Raw genomic sequence first — 18921 nt, forward strand, 5'->3', positions numbered from 1 at the left:
AACTTCACCGTCTTTTCCATATAGCAATACCCTTTCAAATGTTTTTAAACAAAAATGTAGACTTTTTTTTTTCTGAAGTTATATTAGGTGATGGAGATATGACTGTCTTCAGTCTCCTTAAGGACTATCAATAGTTATTGAACCTTATGACTAAGAGCTTTCAATAACATCGGAACTATGATCAGAACACTTAAATTGTTAATAAAGCCATTAGAATTTTTCTGCAATAGACAATGATATTTTGTTAAAATGACAAAGCATTTAAATGTTTTATTCAGATATCAAAGGCAAAATGGTGCTAAATAAGGTTAGTCTATATTTTTTTGAGTTTCTAAACAACTCTAGAATGGATAAATCTAGGATCTTATAGATTTCAGAGAATATAAGTTTTTTTTTTAAATAATACTTTTTTTATGAAAGGTAAGTTCATTTGCCTTAAGGGAGTGCAGATGTTGGGTCAAGAATAAGGATCATCTCCAATTATGTATAATTTTCCACTTTGTTAAAAGTTAAAAATACTGAAGATTTCATTTTTAAGCCTGCCCATAATAGGAAACCATTGCCACTTTATGAAATTAGAAGTACAGACTTTTAACATGAACATTCTTATAAACGTTTCTTTTCAGCTATTGTCTTATGATTCATGTTATCATTATAGATGCCCAAATGTGAAGTATTCATGGCAATATTTGTCTCTTTTCCTCCATTGTCCACACACATCTAAACTATCTTCTTTATTCTTGCTTTTTAATCAGGGAAGAACAATTTTACCAAAAAATGCAGATGGTGCATTTCACTGTCATATGTAACTGATGTTTTTTTAATTACCTTTGGCTACTTGCATCTCTATATGAGTATGGTGCTTCAAAAGATGGCCATGTTATGACCATATGATAGTTCTTGTTTAAAGCTTATTTAGATGCTTTACATTTTGTAACAACTTTTATTGGTTATTCTTAAATTGTACTTGCAAGTTAGGAAGATGTAAAGTTTTGCAACTAATAGAAACTAAAATACATAAAAGTTAAATAATTCATCCCAGTTTAAGTAAATGGCTTCCTAACTTCTTATGTTCAGAAAAATTCAATTCTTTAACCAAAATGTAATTTAATATTATAGTCACTAATGAATATTTATTGAGCACTAATAGTCCAAAGAAATTTTCATTGTAGAAATCTAGAATTCTGGTTATGGGGACAGCTTGCTGATAATAACTATATTTTTGTAGTGTATGTTCCCAAATGTGTATATTTTTAGCACTAATTTCTTTAAAATTCCAAGAATTGAACTTTTAGCTTCTCTTAGCTTTCAGAGATTAAATATTTTTAATGGATTTTCCTGGAATGCCCTGGATTTATTGGGAAGCCAGTAGTATTGTAATGTCTAAGAGAGTAAGCTATTTATCTATATTACACACACACACACACACACATATATACATATACATATACATATACATATACATATACATATACATATACATATACATATACATATACGTATAGATTAAACTATAGCCTCTGGGCCAAATCCAGCTCATTACTTGTTTTTATACAGCCCTTAAACTAAGAATGATTTTTACTTTGAAAAAAAAAAAGTAAACTTTTCCCACTTGTGACCCTTTTTCATCCAAGAAATTTTTACATGATCCAAGAAATTTTTACATTATATGTATGTATGTAAAATAGGCATACAAATCAAACATTTACTGATAATAAATCATAAAGAAACTTATTTTAAAACAATTCTTTAGTATCCATGTAGTTTTATCTTGTATTAAAGAAGAAAGCAAATTTGTACACTAATGAGTTGGATGTGCTTGTTTATTTTTACATAAAGAATTACATTGTGGTGGAATATTTGATACCTTTTACTATAGACAAATTTTTCATGACCCCCATATAGGTTTATGACTGACAGTTTAAGAAGTTTTTTTTTTTTAATGTGAGTGTTTTGGAGCACAAGTGTCAAACTCAGGACTGGAGGGACTCCCTTGTGCACAGGACCTAATTAACAAAATAAATATAAAACATGATAGAACATAATGTTAATTTGTGATTTTATGTGTCAGCATGTAACACACAGGGATCTGTTTCTATTTGAATATATCACTCATCTAGAGTAATTAGATTCCAATTATTCATACAAACCCCCTCATTTTCTGGGATCTACATTGAAACCTCCATATTAATGCATCAGTTTTGTTATATCATATGGTCTCTTTCCTTCAAATCCAAATATCTGAGCACCTCAGTATAATCTGTTCCCATTTTATCAACCCAAGCTTATATCTCACTATTCTCCAAAATGGCTGCATATAATCTAGCTAGTCTGGTATCTTTATTTTCTACTAAAATATCTACTAAAACTCTTTTGAGCTTCAGTGTTCATGCTGTTCCCCATCATGGAATGTGCTTTTCATTTGCACATAGGGTTATAGGCCTCAAGAACTCATATCTTCTGAGAAGCCCTTCTAGTCCACTCTTACTCTTATTAATCTCTTCATACTTGACCTCATACTTTACATTTAAACCTCATATTTTGGACTGCATGGTATAATTTTTGGTACATAATAGAAAATACAAGGTGTTGAAATAAAATATAACACCTAAGTAATTCTCTAAAGCATAAACATATGAAATTAATAGACTAACTGTACATGGAGTATCATCTGCCTCATACTTGCCATATAACTTCATTGGCATTTTATTTTGAATTCGTGTTCCCAATATCTAAGCCACCTTAATGACACTTTTTCAAGTGCCTATAAAAATCACTTACATTGATTTAAATGTCCAGTGTCATTCCATCGTTTTGAATTTCTAATTATTTTACCTGTAACCTAGATAGCACCATGATGTGTATCAGTAATATCAACTGATGTTTTGAATTGATCTTCTTGTCTTCTCAGCATTCACATTGTGCGAATGTTTTATCAGAATACTTTAAACACCATCTATTCTCCAGCTTTTTTCTAGTAAAAGTATTTTACTAAGTACTTGAAGAGTTCAATAGCTACTTAATGATTGAATTGAACATGCTCTTGATTGGTGGTAGCAGAAAGTTGCCTGTTTTTTTCCATTGCACTAACTTCTCCATATCTTTTAAGATTTACTACATCAGTACTTTCAAGACAACTTCTTGAAGTCTTCTACCAGCTTGTTTTGTATTTTTAGTGAGAAGTAGTCTAAAAGATCACAGAATGGAAGCATTTACAATACTTAAATTAATTGAAAAATTAATTTATTCTTCATAAACTGATACTTTTATGAATAGAGGCAATTAAAGACTTCTTGTTGAAACTTATTTTTTTTTCATTTGCTTTCTATGACCTAATGCCTATTATAGAAAAATAAATTGCTTATATCACCATTTCAGTGTTGATTTATTTTCAGTATAATATTGAAATTGCTTGGGACTTAATCCATTAAGACTTTAACAAACATTTTCAAAAGATAGTGAATTTTATTTTCAGCAATGACTACCACTATAGTAATATCCAAATATAAATATTATTTTATATTCCTTTTTATATGCTTATATAATCTGATAATGAGAAATAGATGGATTTGAAAAAAGAACTGTAGATCACATTCAGTCTTTTCCTCCCATTGCCTTGAGTAATTTCTTAGTATTTTCTCTGTCAGCAGTCTAAAAGTTAAGCCTCAGGAAATAAATAAAAGATTCATGCTTCCTGAAGGAATATATGAATTTTTCCTGAAATTTACAATTATTTATCTTTTGATACAAATCATACATTGGTATGTAGGGATTTTCTTAATTGGATTTTCATGTTAATTCTCATATAACCAGCCACAGTAAATAATAGGATCTGACATTATTTGTTGTGTGTTAGATTTGTACCCATGATAAAAAACATTCTATGGAGTTTGCTAATATGGCTAATTCAGATTAATGGCCTTAAGATGTTGATAAGTCTTTATAACTTTTCCAACTATCTAATATTTTGATTTTTTTACATTATCAGAAGTTGGAATTAGTTAAAAATGTTTTTTTTTTTCCCATGAACTTAATCTAAAAATGTAAATTAACTAAAATATTATGTCTTTTTCCCTTAATATAGGGTACTAGTTGCTTCCTTCGCTGGGTGAGAAACCTGGATGATGAACTACATGCAATTATAGCTGGTAAAGCAACAATAAAACACTAATACTTTTTATTTTACCAACCTGTGGGGAAAGTGACAATAAAAACACAGGAGCCATAGGTATGAGCCTTGTGAATCCCAACATTATGCAAGGTTTTAGAGAGAATCAAAATAATCAGTTGTAGTATGGTCAGTTTTCTCAGAACATTTCGTTTGTAACTATAAACAATAATGATTTCTCCTTTAGTAAGAATTTATATTTCTTAGGCATTCAAATAATTAAAAAAACAAACTTATTTTTAAGGATATTTTCAATAAAGCATTTCAATATAAACATAATTTTTATTTAATTTAATGGGGATTTATTTAGGAAGAAATAGTTGCCTTATTCCTAGTAAATCAAAGTATATTAAGGTTTTTATATTGTTTATATTCTAAGAAAAATTATGTGTATGTACATAAAAATATATGTATACATATCTGTATATCTTTAGTTTCCTTCCCCCATATGTGTGTGTGTGTGTGTGTGTGTGTGTGTGTGTACACACAAAACCATGTATTTTTCATAACAGACTGTGAGTCAGGCATTCATGGGAACAAGTATTATTCAGGCTCTATCAATTTGACCAGAGACAAGTCCAAAGATTAGTGTTTAAAAAAACAAAACAAAAAAAAACAAAAAAAAAACTGAAGAGGTCATCTCACTTATCCTATACCTGAGCAGGAATTGTTAATATAATACCCATGGTCACTAGTGTCCACTCAAAACCTTCCAGTCATAGGAATACCACTATCTCATGATTCCATTCTACTTCCTAATCTTTGGGGAACTCTTGCTTTTAATTGAGTCAAGTTGTTTTTCTGCAACTTTCATCCTTTGTTTCTATTTCTGCTTCCTAGAGCCAAGCAAAACATATCTAATCTCCCTTTCACATGATATCCCTTCAGATACTTGGAGAGGTATTATATTCCCTCTTAAATTTTTTTCTGCAGGCTAAACCTCTTCAGTTCCTTTAATCCATCTTCCTAATTTGTAGTTGTTAGTCTTAGTTTCTTTTTAATTAAAATTTTCTTTTTCATTACAAGCATAACAAATCCTGGCTTTTCCACCTGTCTCCTACCTAGCCTGCCAGCAGAGAAAAGAGAAACTTATTCCAGCAGTTCTCTTCCCCTCAGCCCGGCTGCCTGACACCCCGAGATTCCACCTTGATGTCAAATCCCTCATGTTGATGATCCACCTGAACTCATCATTCATGATCAGTAAAATTCAACCTAGTCATATATATCTATTCCAATGATTCAGAACTCCCAGATGTTATTACTCAAATCCTCTTTCTATCCTCTCTTATTTTCTCCTTCATTCCTATATGTCTCAATTCAACCTATGCTCTGAACCTACACACTTTCCCCTGTGCTCTCCAGAACTCCTGCTTTTTAGGTAACAATCTTACTTTCATAGTAAATCATTTACTTTCCTATGTTTTCCATTTTCTGGTTCTCTCTGAAACCTTGTTTTCTCCTGATGCTGCCTTTTCGAGCAATGACATTATTTTCACAAATTAACCAATTCATTGGTTGAGGTGAGGGATTGGAATATGCCTTGTTCCCATTGCTACTTCCAGACACTCTCTTATCACCATCAATCCTCTCCTTTGCAATACATATCAACCATGCAAACAAAATTCCGGTAGCTATTGTCTGCCAACATCTAGGACACTTCCCTTTTAAAGAGTTTGGTTCCTAACTCATTGTCTTTCTCTTCTCTCCAAATCTCATCTTATATTGGAGAACATCGATAAAATTGTTCATCTGGGTATGCCGCAGGACTCTGTCCTGGGCTCTATTCTGTTCTCCTTTTGTATTCTTTCACTTGGTGATCTCATCTGTTCTGGTGACTGTCAAATGTGCTTATCCATTCCTAATTTCTCTGTTGATCTCCAGTTTCATTTTTAACCCTCAAATTACAAAGTAGTATTCATACAATCAATTTGATGCTGCTTTTAAAAAAATATAGAAAATTAAGTCAGAGGAAGACATTAGACAACGAAAGAATAGAAACAATCGTATTCAAGACTCTCTTCAAAAACATGGGGATGAATTTTTCTAATAAGAATTTTGATGCTTTACACCATTTATAATCAAAATGATAGTGACTTGAGAATTAAAGTTCACAATATAAAAACATTTAAAAAGAGCCAGATCAAGTACCTTTCTAGCTTTGGCTAGGGAGAGCATTTTCAACTAAATAAAAAATAAAGATGATTGTAGGTAAGATACATAGTTTAAACTTTAAATAATAAATATTTGTAATTATTCCAGTTGTATGGATTGAACAAAATTAATGCTAGTAAAATGAGAAGAGAAGCAGACAAACTTTGCATCAAAAAAAATGTTATTCAAAGAATATAGGGAACTAAGACAAATATGTCTGACCAAGAACTATTCCCCATTAAATATGAGTTCAAAAGCTGTAACAATAACTAGCATTTGGAAGGCATTTTGGTTTGTAGAACAGTTTACAAATATCTCATTTTTCTTATAATAGCCCTGGAAGATAAGTACTTTTATTGACTCCATTTTACGAATGAAAAAACTGAGACGAGAGAGATTATGTGGCTTGCCCAAGGTCACAAAGTTAAGGAAATTTCAGCTGCTGGATTTGAGCTCAGATTGTCCAGACTCTTTGTCTTGCAGTATATCCACTATAGCACTAACCTGCCTCAATAAACTGTCCTTAAAAAAATTATATTCTAATATTAATCTTAGGAAAGATTATTCCAAATCACTAATAATAAAATAATCAAAATAATTAGCAAAGATGACAACAAATGTGAATAATTGGTTTTGGAAGGGCTTTGGAAAGGCAGGTACACTAATACTGTTGGTAGGGTTGTAAAGTGATCCAGTTGCTTTGGAAAACTGTTTGGCGTTAAGAGAGTGATTAAAATGTCCATACCTTTTGATTCAAAGATACTGATGCTACATTTATATCCCAGGCTGATCAAAAACTTAAAAGTCTTGGAGACACCAAAGTAGTCATAACAACACTTTTTCTATAGTAGCAACATGTGAGAAATAAAGTAGATGTACATCCCCTGGAGAATGGCTAAACAAATTATAGTACATGAATGTAATGGAATATTGACATAATATATAAGAATGAAAAAACTTTTGTGAACTCATTCAGAGCTAAGTAAACAGATCCATGTGAAAAATATATTATCATTGCAACAACATAAATAAGGAGAAAAAAATGCTAAAATACTGTAATATTAAACATGAATTTTACCACTCAGAAGAAATGAGAAAGTACATCTCCCTGGTTTCTTTGCAGGGATGAAGGACCATGGGAGTGAAAAAATACATATACCATCAGACTCAGTTGATATGTTGGATTAATTTTACCAGACATTTTTATTTTCTTTATTTGTTAATTCTTTGTCCCAAGTAAAAAGAATTCTAGTTATGGGAAGGAAGAAAGATATACTTGGAAATGTGGGCAGTATAAAAATAAGATAATTTTTTTTTAATTTCAAGTAGATTTTTGTAATATATCAATAGTATGTGGTTGTGGAAATGAAGATGAATTATTATCTGAGAAACTGATTTTACTAAGTTTAACATGAGATGCCTTCCCTCTTCCCAAACTTTATCATTGTTTACAAGTGCCCAGGAATACTATTATCAAGGTCTTGCTATGCCTACAAGTAGCAATGCCAACACTTTGTGTCGAATTATCGAACTGTACTAAATGAAACATTTTAGAACCTTCTCAATATTTCCTTTGTGGTTTATTGCAGGATTTTTGGCAGGTGTATCAATGATGTTTTACAAAAGCACGACAATCTCCATGTATTTGGCTTCCAAGCTTGTAGAGGTAAGCAAATGTTTCTTTATGTAGATTATTCTAAAATATGTACTCTTAGTCTGGCCTTTGAAACATGAAGAAATTATGTGTCATAAGCACAGATTCTAGTGACTGTCACGAAAAGACATAATACAGGGTTTTATCTAAAATTATTATAAGCATTTAGCATAAATATGTTCTGTACCTTAGGGACTCAAATCTATCAACGGTTGCTTTTTTTCCTTCCTCCTCCCCTGCCCCACAACTGTCTAGTGTTTTAAGCCATGCAATAGCATATACATTTCCTTCTTTTCATTGTCCTATGGTTGTCTGATCCAGGCATAGGCCATTAGTCCAAAAATTTGTGATAGAAAAGGGGTTCTCCATTAATGGAATCTCAGGAGCATTTAATTTAATCACTATAAGGAATTTTGAACTATTTATTTTCACATAAAAACAAAATGTGATTTTTATATTTTCCTTGCTATTTAGCACTGAATTAGCAGATTTCCTTTAAATATTTTAAATAATTATCAGTATTCTTTGATATGAACTCCTTATATAAATTCAATAAATATATTTTTGTGTTAATTAAGCCATATTTATGTAGTAAAAGTCAGTCCTCAGCATTCTTAATAAGGCTTTATTTGAAGTTTAAAAAAAAAATCTATGGATCTACCTTTAACTATTTCTTCCTTAATATGTGGCCAGCCCTTGTGAGGAACAAAAATTAAGAAAATCTTAGACTGGAAGAGCCTCAGATAACCAAATATAATCTTCTCTAAAATATCCTCAATTTGATGTCCTATACAGATGGGGAATTCACCACCTATTCTGGTTCTGGATTCCTTTAATTTTTAGAAACACTTTCCTCACATTAACCTCCCATTTGCCTCTCTATAACTTTTAATTATAGAGTCCTGTCCAGTTCTGCACAAACAAAACAAATCTTTCCCATATACTAACTTTCTAAATGCTCCCACCACCAATTCCTTTGTTTTCAGTCACTTAAACAGTCTCCATTTTGCTTAATAATATCTTACATGGCATGGTTTAGAATCTTCTCACCACATTGTCCATGCTCTCTATCTTATCACCTATCATGTCCCAAACTAAACAAATTACTCCCTTGTGGTCTGACTGGGCAAACTGCAATAGTTATGTCATCTCTTTTGTCCTGGAAATTCTGCTTTTTTGTAACATAAAGCTAATGTTTATTAGCTTTTGAGGCATCTGTGTCATAATGTTGACTCATGCTTGTAGGTCTTTTAAAACTCAGAGATGTCTGGCCATACTTCTTTAGCTTTACTTGTGAAGTTTCTTTCTTTCTTTCTATCCTACTGAGAAGTATAGGATATTATTTTGTATGTTTGTTTGGACCTTCATTTTCACTGATGTAGGGAATTCATGCTAGGAAAACTCCTCCCAGTGAAGATCCACAACTTTTGTGTAATTTAATAATTTTAGAGCACTGATAGGATGAATGAGTTATACAAACTTAAACAACTAGTTGGTATCAGAAAAAAGGGCTTAAATTCAGGTCTTCCTGACTCCCACTTTCTAGTTACACTTTTTCTTGTTTCCTTGTTAAAATATATATATATATATATGTATTTTTTTTTTTAAGTTGTTCATTGTCCTAGTCCCTTTAGATCTTTTGGTATCTGAGTCTGTCACCAAGGCTGTTAGTTGTCCTTTGCAACTACATATTATTTAGAGATTTGAGAAGCAAGATTGATACTTTCATCTAAGATGCTCTTGAACATAACAAGATTGGGAACAGACTTCTGGGGTTATGCATTAGAAGTATAATAAGACTCTTTTCTTTCCCTTGGGAAATATATGATTTAACTGAGGAAACACAGCTTAGACCCAAGAAATAAGTAGGAATCCATTTACTTTGCATCCTAAAGCATCTCAGTAGATCATATAAATTGTACTTTTGCCAAACATTTCTGCATCTGCATTGAATGGTTCTTTAACACAAATGCAATATAATATTCTCCTTGATTTTGTGCAACCCTTTATTCTCATTGTTTTGTCATAGGGAGCTTTACTTCACATTGTTTCTGAGGTCTTTGTGAAGAGGGACTATTTTGATGCTCCTTTTTGTGTTGCCTATAGGCCAACTTGACTCATTTTAGCATCTAGATGTTTTGTTTTATTTTAAAATTACTGCTTACTGTTATCCATTTTTGTTTATGATATTTTTGTCTCAATTTTTGAATAGCAAAAAATGTGATATCACAATTAATATAAAATAATAGACTATTTTTATTTAAAATGGCATAATTTATAAACCTTGCATTGTGATTATTTTGTAGACCATGTATTTCAAAGGCATCGAAGCAGGGAAAGTTCCTTATTTCCCTCATGCAGATACCATCATATACTCCATCTCTACAGCAATTTGTTTTCAGGCAGTAAGTATGTTTTTTGAAGTGGGAAATGAGATTGTTTTAGTTTCATTTATTGTAGTGAATAAAGTGGATATTATTACATCCAGTGGGAAAATCTAAAATATTACCAGACATGTGTGGTAGGAATGTTTCACTTATCTTCCAAACTAAGGGTAGGAATCACTAGGAATATGAAATAACTTTCCAAGTCAGACCTTGTTAGGTGAATATGCTGCTTCTTGAATTGATATCAGATTTAATTTGAAAGTAATTTGAAACTTTAATGTATTGAATAGTCTACTAGGGATAGAAAAATTTTCTTGTGCTTTCCAAGCCAATAGGATTTTCCCAAAGGAACACTATTGGCAGCATCGTTGTCATACCAATAATATACTGTAGTATTGCCAGCCAGAAAATTAAATTTTATACAAATAGCAGCTTTTATTTTCTTGTTCATATTCTCCCAAAGTTCTGTGACCACTTTTGTTATTGCATTAAGATAATTGCAGACCTCCTTTGGATGGGGTTTTGTTTTGAGTTAAGGATAGTTTGATTCATTTATTACAGTGAATAAAATACTAAACAACCACTGAATATTAGATAAATACTTCTTGAATATGGCAACTATCAGTTAAATTTTTTCCAAAGAAAATATTAAAAACTATTGGAATCTATAAAGAATGCTTTCATTATTGTCAGATAAAACATTAATAGATTTAGAATTGATATTTTGTGGCTATTAATATTAATATATTGTGACAATAAAAAAATTTAAGCTAGATCTACCACATCTTCTCAGCCTGATTATATTTTTATTATGTCTTGGAAAAAAATTTAATGGTCAGTATTATTTATTTTTTTAGGCTGTCATGGAAGTTCAGACCTTGCGACCATCTTACTGGAAATTCCTTTTAAGGCTTACCAAGGGCAAGTAAGTAATTAAGATAATTTAAGCAATTTAAATTTCCTCAAAGGTAAAATTTTCAATTTTCTTATAGAAAATTCATAGGATAAATGAATATTTCATATGGTTCAGATTATCTAACTTTATAATTTCTCCATTTCCCACACAAATTCATTCAGAGAGTGAACAAGATATACATTTTGTGAATATGATTATATCCTTCATCTCTTTTGGAAATGCCATTGATTCTAGAGTAATACAATATATACTATATATGTGCATATGTATGTATGTGTGTGTGTGTATATATACACACATACACACACACACATAACATTTATTCCTAATTTCATAAATACAAGGTCTTTTTTTCTTTAAACGTAACATGTTAAGAAGATTGGTTAAAGGTCTAAATCAAAAATTGGACTAATAACCTATTTTGGAAGGTATATCACTGTCTAAAAACATCTTTTTGAAACATATTTGACTTGTTCGAATCATATAATTGTCCCATTTTTTTAGATGTTCAAAGGTAGATACTATACATCTTTCTTTAGGAGGCTTAAAATTTAATCACTTATACAATATAGTTTTCTCTTTTTACAAAATTAAGACCTTTCATTTTAATTCTTTCCTTTGTAAAGATGGAGCTGAGCTGGCAAAGTAGTGTGTTCTACTTGAAATTCCTTCCAAAAATGTAAATATAATTATTAATTTGATTCTCAGATTTCCTTTTTTTTTAATCCTAAATTAACATAGCTCCTTCAATGTTCCTTCATGTTTTCAACTCTTTAAATAGTTTTCATATTATTCTTTTGACCTTCTCTGATTTTTCTTTTGTTCTTTCTATAGTGATATATGGACTAAGGACAAACTGGGTAATAATATATTAACATTTTACAAATAACAAAAGGGTTACAGTCCAGGAATTCAATACCAAAGTAGTATTAATATATCCTATTAATTATGTTGGCATTCTTTATGTGAATTATAGATGCTGTTTATATTTTTAAAATAAACTTTTATTATTAAATAATAGCTATTTGTTTTTCATCCAGTCCCTTTCACCCTATAAATTCATAATCTCCTACCCTGTTTTTTCTTTTTACTTTCCTTTTCATAATATTGATTTCTGTAGTTGATAAGGCTCAGCTTTATGGTATCACTGAACATCTATAGCCTTCTTGCAGATGTCCTTGAAACAATTTAATGGATCGCATTTTGGTCAACTCTGTAGAACTAATCAGAAAGTCTAGGGAAAAATAAGTACTTGCAATGAAAATTCTTCTATCTGCTAATTATATATTCATGCTTAAGATCCACTATGGTCATCCAAATAAAAGTAGTTTTTTAAAACATTCTTCATATAAGCAGTAGAATCCAAAATGAAACCATGACTTATTTCGAGAAGAAATTTTGGATTATGCCTCTCAAACCACACTGTTCTGTAAAGGGTATTTTAATTTATCTTGCACAGATCCAGATTTTTCACCTTATTTCCTGACCATCTCCAAATTATAGTATGTGCCTCTACTTAAATACTTCTCTCTACTTTCAGCAGCCCTTTATGTATGTTATCTTACTTTATTAGAATGTAAACTTAATGACAGAATTTAACCCCTTCCTTCCCTGTTCCATTAATTTTTTGGTCTTTTAGATTATATGATACTAATAAAAGCCATGTATCTTTTTTATAGTTTTATGTCCCTTAAAAAGTGGAAACTCCATGTTTGCCTTGGAAAGCTAGGTGACACAGTAGATAAAAGTGCCAAGCCTGGAGTCAGGAAGACTCTCAAATTTGACCTCAGACACTTATTTGCTGTATGACCCTAGGCAAGTCACTTACTCTGTTTCCCTCATCTGTAAAGTGAGCAAGAGAAGAAATTGACAAATCATTTTAGTATCTCTGCCAAGAAAACCCCAGGGATCATGAAAAATCTGATGTGACTGAAAACCACTGAACAACAACAAAAATGTTTATTTTGACTTTAAATATTAACATCTTTTTTTTTTTTTTTTTTTTTTTAAAGAAAATGAGATGTGTAAAAATGTTTGTGGCAGCCCTTTTTGTAGTGGCAAGAAACTAGAAACTGAGTGGATGCTCATCAGTTGGAGAGTAGATGAATAAGTTATGTATAAGAAGGTTATGGAATATTATTGTTCTGTAAGAAATGACCAGCAGGATGATTTTAGAGAGGCCTGGAGAGACTTACATGAACTGATGCTAAGTGAAATGAGCAGAATCAGATAGGCAACATGGCAACAGGAAGATTATAAGATGATCAATTCTTATGGATGTGGCTCTCTTCAACAATGTTAGACCATTCCAGTGGTCTTATGATGAAGAGAGCCATTTGCAACCAGAGAAAGAAAGGACTGTGGGAACTGAATGTGAATCACAACATAGCATTTTCATTCTTTTTGTTGTTTGCTTGCATTTTGTTTTCTTTTTCATTTTTTTTTCCTTTTTTGATCTGATTTTTCTTGTGCTGCAATGATATTTGTGGAAATATATATATATAGACGAATTGCACATGTTTAATATACATTGGATTTTTTGCCATCTAGGGCAAAGAGTAGGGAGAAGAGAGGAAAAAAATTTGGAACACAAGATTTTGTAAGGGTGAATGTTGAAAATTATCCATGCATATGTTTTGAAAATAAAAAGTTTTAATAAAAAGGGAAAGAAAATGAGAAAGTTAATATTTTTGTAAAGATACTTCTTAGAATGTGCTTGAATTTATCTAATGAGCACATTGAAATTCTAAATTAGAATTGCCATTATTTCTAGTTTTTTTTTTTTAAATGTGATTCAGTTCATTAGAAAATTCTCAGTAACCCTAAAGTGGGATCTGACATCTGATAGAAAGATTGAGTGATGATAATTCTTGCTGCAGCCTGAGAATCCACAACTGATTATATCTCCTCTATAAAGTATTAGATAGTTAGTCATGATAGAAGAGTGATTTCTAATAAAATCAAATAATATTGGTAAAACTAGCACATAGTAGAGAAGGTGCTTAATAAATAACTATTTCCTCCCCACTTCTCTCCATGATTCTGCCATTGCAGAATCATCTACTCTTGGCCAGCTTGGCTTCAGCGTACACACTGTTCCTATCAGATGAGCAAAAGGAATCTAGGTGAATTGTTATGAATAACTTATTTGACAGCAAGGTTCATAAAATCTGTCATTGCTTACACTCTCACCATTCATTTTCTAGGTTTGCAGTCATGAACAGAAAAGTCCTTGATGTGTTTGGTACTGATGCATCTAAGTACTTCCAGGATTTCACACCACAGTTGGATCCAAGATATACTACTGTGATACCAGATCTACCCATGGAGCTTTCTTGAAGATTATTCCTTATTATGACTAAATGTGATTATCATTTTCATCTGAAAAGTTAATTGAGTTGGACAGAAAGGAGAGGGCCCATGTTCCACTTCAGTGTTATTTCAATGAGAAATGCTTTTTATTGATCATAAATACTGAAGCTTTTGAGGAAGGTGTTGCTTAATAATTAAGCTCCCTCCATAGCCAGAATATAATTGTGGATCATTGTAGTATTTGACAGTATGATAGAGTCTTTGATTAAATTATGTCCTTGGGTAATGGATCTCAAAAGAAATTAAATGATATAAAAATATGCTTAAAATGATACTTTAAAATATATCTTTAGTTCATTCCACTATATTTCTTGGTGAGCCTAAGAATAGTTCCAGAATTTATAGAGATCACGAGTACACAAATTTGATTTATTGTATTTTCGTTTAAGTTTTCATTTGGCAACTGTGGTGATAAATGCCCAATATTTAAAATAATTTCAAAAACTGCTACTTAGTCACTTAAGTAGTTTAAGGGGAAACAATGGCCATTTTGTTTCAGCATTGCAGAGGTATCTTTTAACATCTGATTAAATATGGCAGCAACATCATCTATAAAGTTCTGTTGTTAACACTGATAACTTCACCTTTCCCAATGATAAGATGGGCCGTTTGGCAATCTAGTTAACACATGATCCATCCATATGAAAGAAAACCATAGTTTGTCAAATGGAAATTGTCATATCTAAGAAAGCTGAAATGCAGTGTTTGAATATTTATGGAAACATTGCAAAGGAACACTAAAGAAGTTACTTTTTAAAGTAGCAGCTTCTTGTAGATTAATTGCACTCAAATTTGTGAATAAGGGTTATTTCTTCAGAGCTTGGTTTTAATGTTATTGCTGTTCCAAAAGGGATCAAAATATTGTGGAGCAGTCCTCTTAAGAAAACCAGCTTAAGCAAATTCCTAAATCCATGTTTGTTCATGTTCAAATATGTCACATAGGCAGCGAGTTGTTTTATATTGACAGTGACAGCTACGACAACGTGAAATGCCACTGATAGTTAAAAATCAGTTTATTGACAATATGCTTCAGATTTCATCCTGCCTTTTACCCATTGTCACCATTTTGTGTGTGTGTGTGTGTGTGTTAGAATAAAGTAGTGACAAAATATAGTCACTGCTATAGTCACTGCAAGTTAGTTTGAAACAGCTGTGGCTGAAAGATGATCAGTCTTTAGAGCTTTTCAGGGAAAAGTTGTACTTTCTAAACTAATAAAGTTTGGAGTCTTGTGACGTCTGCTGTGAACGGAACATATAATAAGAATGACTATATTTTTTTAATACAATTTAGTTGCTGAAAAGTTTGTAGCCCATTGTAAATTAATTATGGAGTAGAACCTGTGTTGCAACTGGAATTGTAACCCTGCCTTTAAAATATTTAATCCCACATATTCAGTTTCATAAAGTCTGTAACTCCATCCTCTGTGGTTATGGCAAACTGAGACCCAACAGAAATCAAGGGCATTGATGGTAACATAGTTGAGATCTACATTGATTTCATCTAAATACTTTGTTTTGATTAACTATAGAGCTGAATGTGCCATCAGGACACACTAGTAAGAGATTGTGTCAGTTTCTGACTCCAAATTGTATTAACATAGTTTTAAAGTTTTTCCTCATTGGAATCAATAAAATGATAGGCTCCAAATTAGGAGTTTAAAACTATTAAGCATTGCAATAACCAAGAAGCATTGCTGTTTGGTATTTCTTATTTCTTTCATTCAGAAGCCTTGGTTATAATGCTTTTATTTGTCATATAAAAATAAAATCCTTTTGATCCACAAGTTATTATTTTCATTGATATAAAAAGATCATTTGTTGGAATGACAAATCCTACTGTAATTTTCTTTCTGAGATTCTAGAGTAAAATATTTGCTGCTTATAAAGATTCAACTCTGTGATTTACTTTTATTAATAAAAACTGGTAAATAACCTGGGTAGAGTTCTTAAATATTTCTTGGAGGGAGGGAGAAAGCAAGCCTGTATATGTTGAGAAAAGTTCTGAGGAATATGAAAAAAAAAAGTAAGCTTGGCCTTTTTCCCTTCTTTACTTCACTTTTTAAAAAATGGCTGAAATGATCCCATTTGTTTTTCTTAATTTTCAGGGCTCCAAGGTAAAATTCCCATGAGCAAAAGCCATTTTGTTTAAAAAAAGGCTTCCTAAATTCTGATAATAAGACATCTCATGACCTTCAACATTACATAGAATCCTGTTATTACTGCGTACTTTCTTACTGATACTCTTTGTACAGTAGATAAAGACTAGATAACTGGCAAAGAAGGATGGTGTCAGGGTGGAAGTAAGATTATGGTTAACCAATTGAAAAGAAGCTTCCTGGGGGTAGAGACAGACAATTTCACTTGGGCTTTTGTGTTCCCAGGATGGAGAAGTGCCCTTAATACATTTTTGTTGAATTGAATTAATTCTTATCCATAGTCATTCAGAGTATTTGGTGACTGAAGTCTTAAAATCTCAGGATAGAGGGGCAGAGTCACAGGTGCCCTTCTCCAGCAGTACCGTTCCCTCTGGGGCAGCTAGGTGGTGTGGTGTTAAGAGTACTGGGCTTGGAATCAAGAAGACTCCTCTTCCTCAGTTCAAATATGGCCCCAGATACTCACTAGTTGGGTGACCCAGGGCACTTAACCATGTTTGACTCAGTTTTTCATCTGCAACTTGAGCTAGAAAAGAAAATGGCAAAAGACTTCATTCTCTTGGTTAAGAGAACTCCAAATGGGATCACAAAGAGTTGGACTCAACACCAACACGTCCCTCTTTCACAACTGCTTTGCCTTTGAGCATTTTAAGGTGAGTGGGGTGATTTTTAGGTGATGGGAGTGTCTCGTGCCCAGTGCCTTCTTCCGAGTCCCAGAATCATGTGATCTTAGGGATATGGGGAATTCAGAGTCAGTATGATTTCTGTTCAAAGATATGTAACCTCATGGGCCTTTGCCATGGCTCACTTAGGTGGGCTGACTATAAAATGATGAGAGTCATTTCAGTCTGTCTTGTGGAAGCAGAGCAGGACTGATCATAGAAGAAATATATTACAATGTATGTCAACCTGGTAAAGCAGCTGCAACTTTGAGCTCAGTCAGTCTTGGGATAACAGCTCTGAGAAAAGAAAGGCATATGGTTTGATGTTGCCATAAATTTGAATGAACATCTTTAACTTAGAATTTTGTGTGATATCAGATCTGCAACTGAAAACTTGACATGTTGAAAGAAGCTTACGAAGATTAGCTAATTGCTTAGGCAAGAGATTTGGATGGCACTTAAGTCTTTAAAGAAATGGGAGAGGAGACAAATTTGCCTTAAAAAAAGAAGGATAAGCATGTACTTTCCTTTCTCCCTTCCAGAGACAGAGGACTGGGTATGGAACACTTTGTGTAATGTAGTCTCAGACTTAGTTAATGTTTTGTTAGTTTTGCTAAACTTTTTTTTTGTTTGTTTTCCCCCATTTTTTATTCTTTCTTGCAAGGCAAGGGTTCTTAGCCTTGTCCATGAGCTTGATTTTTAAAATATCGTAATAACTATATTTTAATATAATTGGCTTCTTTTATAATCCCGTGCCTTTTATTTTAAGCCTATCTTTCTCATATTAAGACTCATTTGTTTGGCCTAGTGATTGAAAGGCCTAGTGTGATAGAGTATCAGTTACTTGTGCCCAAGTAATCGGCAGTCCTTCCCATGGAAAACTTTAAAAGTGGTGGATCAGTATTAGATTAGAGTCTTTTCTATTAAATTATAATCACCTTGAGGGTAGGTGTTTTCCTGCATTAGTTATCAGCATGTCATTCAATAAATACTAGAATAAATTAAAACAGTGCTGGCTGGTTACATGCAAAAGAGAGCCAATTTTGGTATTTAGAATGAAGGAATGCTGTGTGCACTTTTAAAAAAAAATTCCAGTTAATAAAAATTGTTTTTTTTTTCTCCTTCCTCTCACGTCATTAATGAAAAAAAAGAAAGAAAGAAAGAAAAGAAAAACCAAATCCTTATAACCAGTATGCTTAATTGGGCAAAGCAAATTCCCACATTGGTCATGACCAAAAAAAATTTGTCTTCATTCTAGTATCAGGTAGGGTACTTAATTTTAATCAGTACATGTCCGTTGCTTCCATGACACTATCCATTTCAACCTATTTTTGTGTCCTCCTACCTTTGCCTTCAATCTTTCGCAACACAGAAGTCTTTTCCAGTGTATCCAGTTTTATTATTATGTGGCCAAAATATCTAATTTTCAGCTTTAGTGTTTGATCTTCCTGTGAACAG

The 18921-nt window shown here is 32.1% G+C and overlaps 1 protein-coding gene across 3 annotated transcripts in view; it reads left to right on the forward strand.

Moving 5' to 3' along the window:
• Positions 1-16585, forward strand: part of TMEM135 (transmembrane protein 135) — a 299882-nt gene extending 283297 nt beyond the window's left edge. For 2 of the 3 annotated variants that reach the window (XM_003764592.4, XM_031961901.1), the window contains 5 exons: positions 4085-4148; positions 7909-7985; positions 10280-10378; positions 11218-11285; positions 14483-16585. In XM_003764592.4, coding sequence (XP_003764640.1) covers positions 4085-4148; positions 7909-7985; positions 10280-10378; positions 11218-11285; positions 14483-14615 — 441 coding nt within the window. In that variant the 3' untranslated portion in view covers positions 14616-16585. Of the gene's footprint in view, positions 1-4084; positions 4149-7908; positions 7986-10279; positions 10379-11217; positions 11286-11902; positions 13051-14482 lie in introns of those variants that run through there. The other variant, XM_031961900.1, reaches the window with a different exon arrangement.
• Positions 16586-18921: the final 2336 nt, after the last annotated feature.

Source organism: Sarcophilus harrisii, chromosome 3, assembly GCF_902635505.1.
Source record: "Sarcophilus harrisii chromosome 3, mSarHar1.11, whole genome shotgun sequence".
Classification (NCBI taxonomy): domain Eukaryota; kingdom Metazoa; phylum Chordata; class Mammalia; order Dasyuromorphia; family Dasyuridae; genus Sarcophilus; species Sarcophilus harrisii.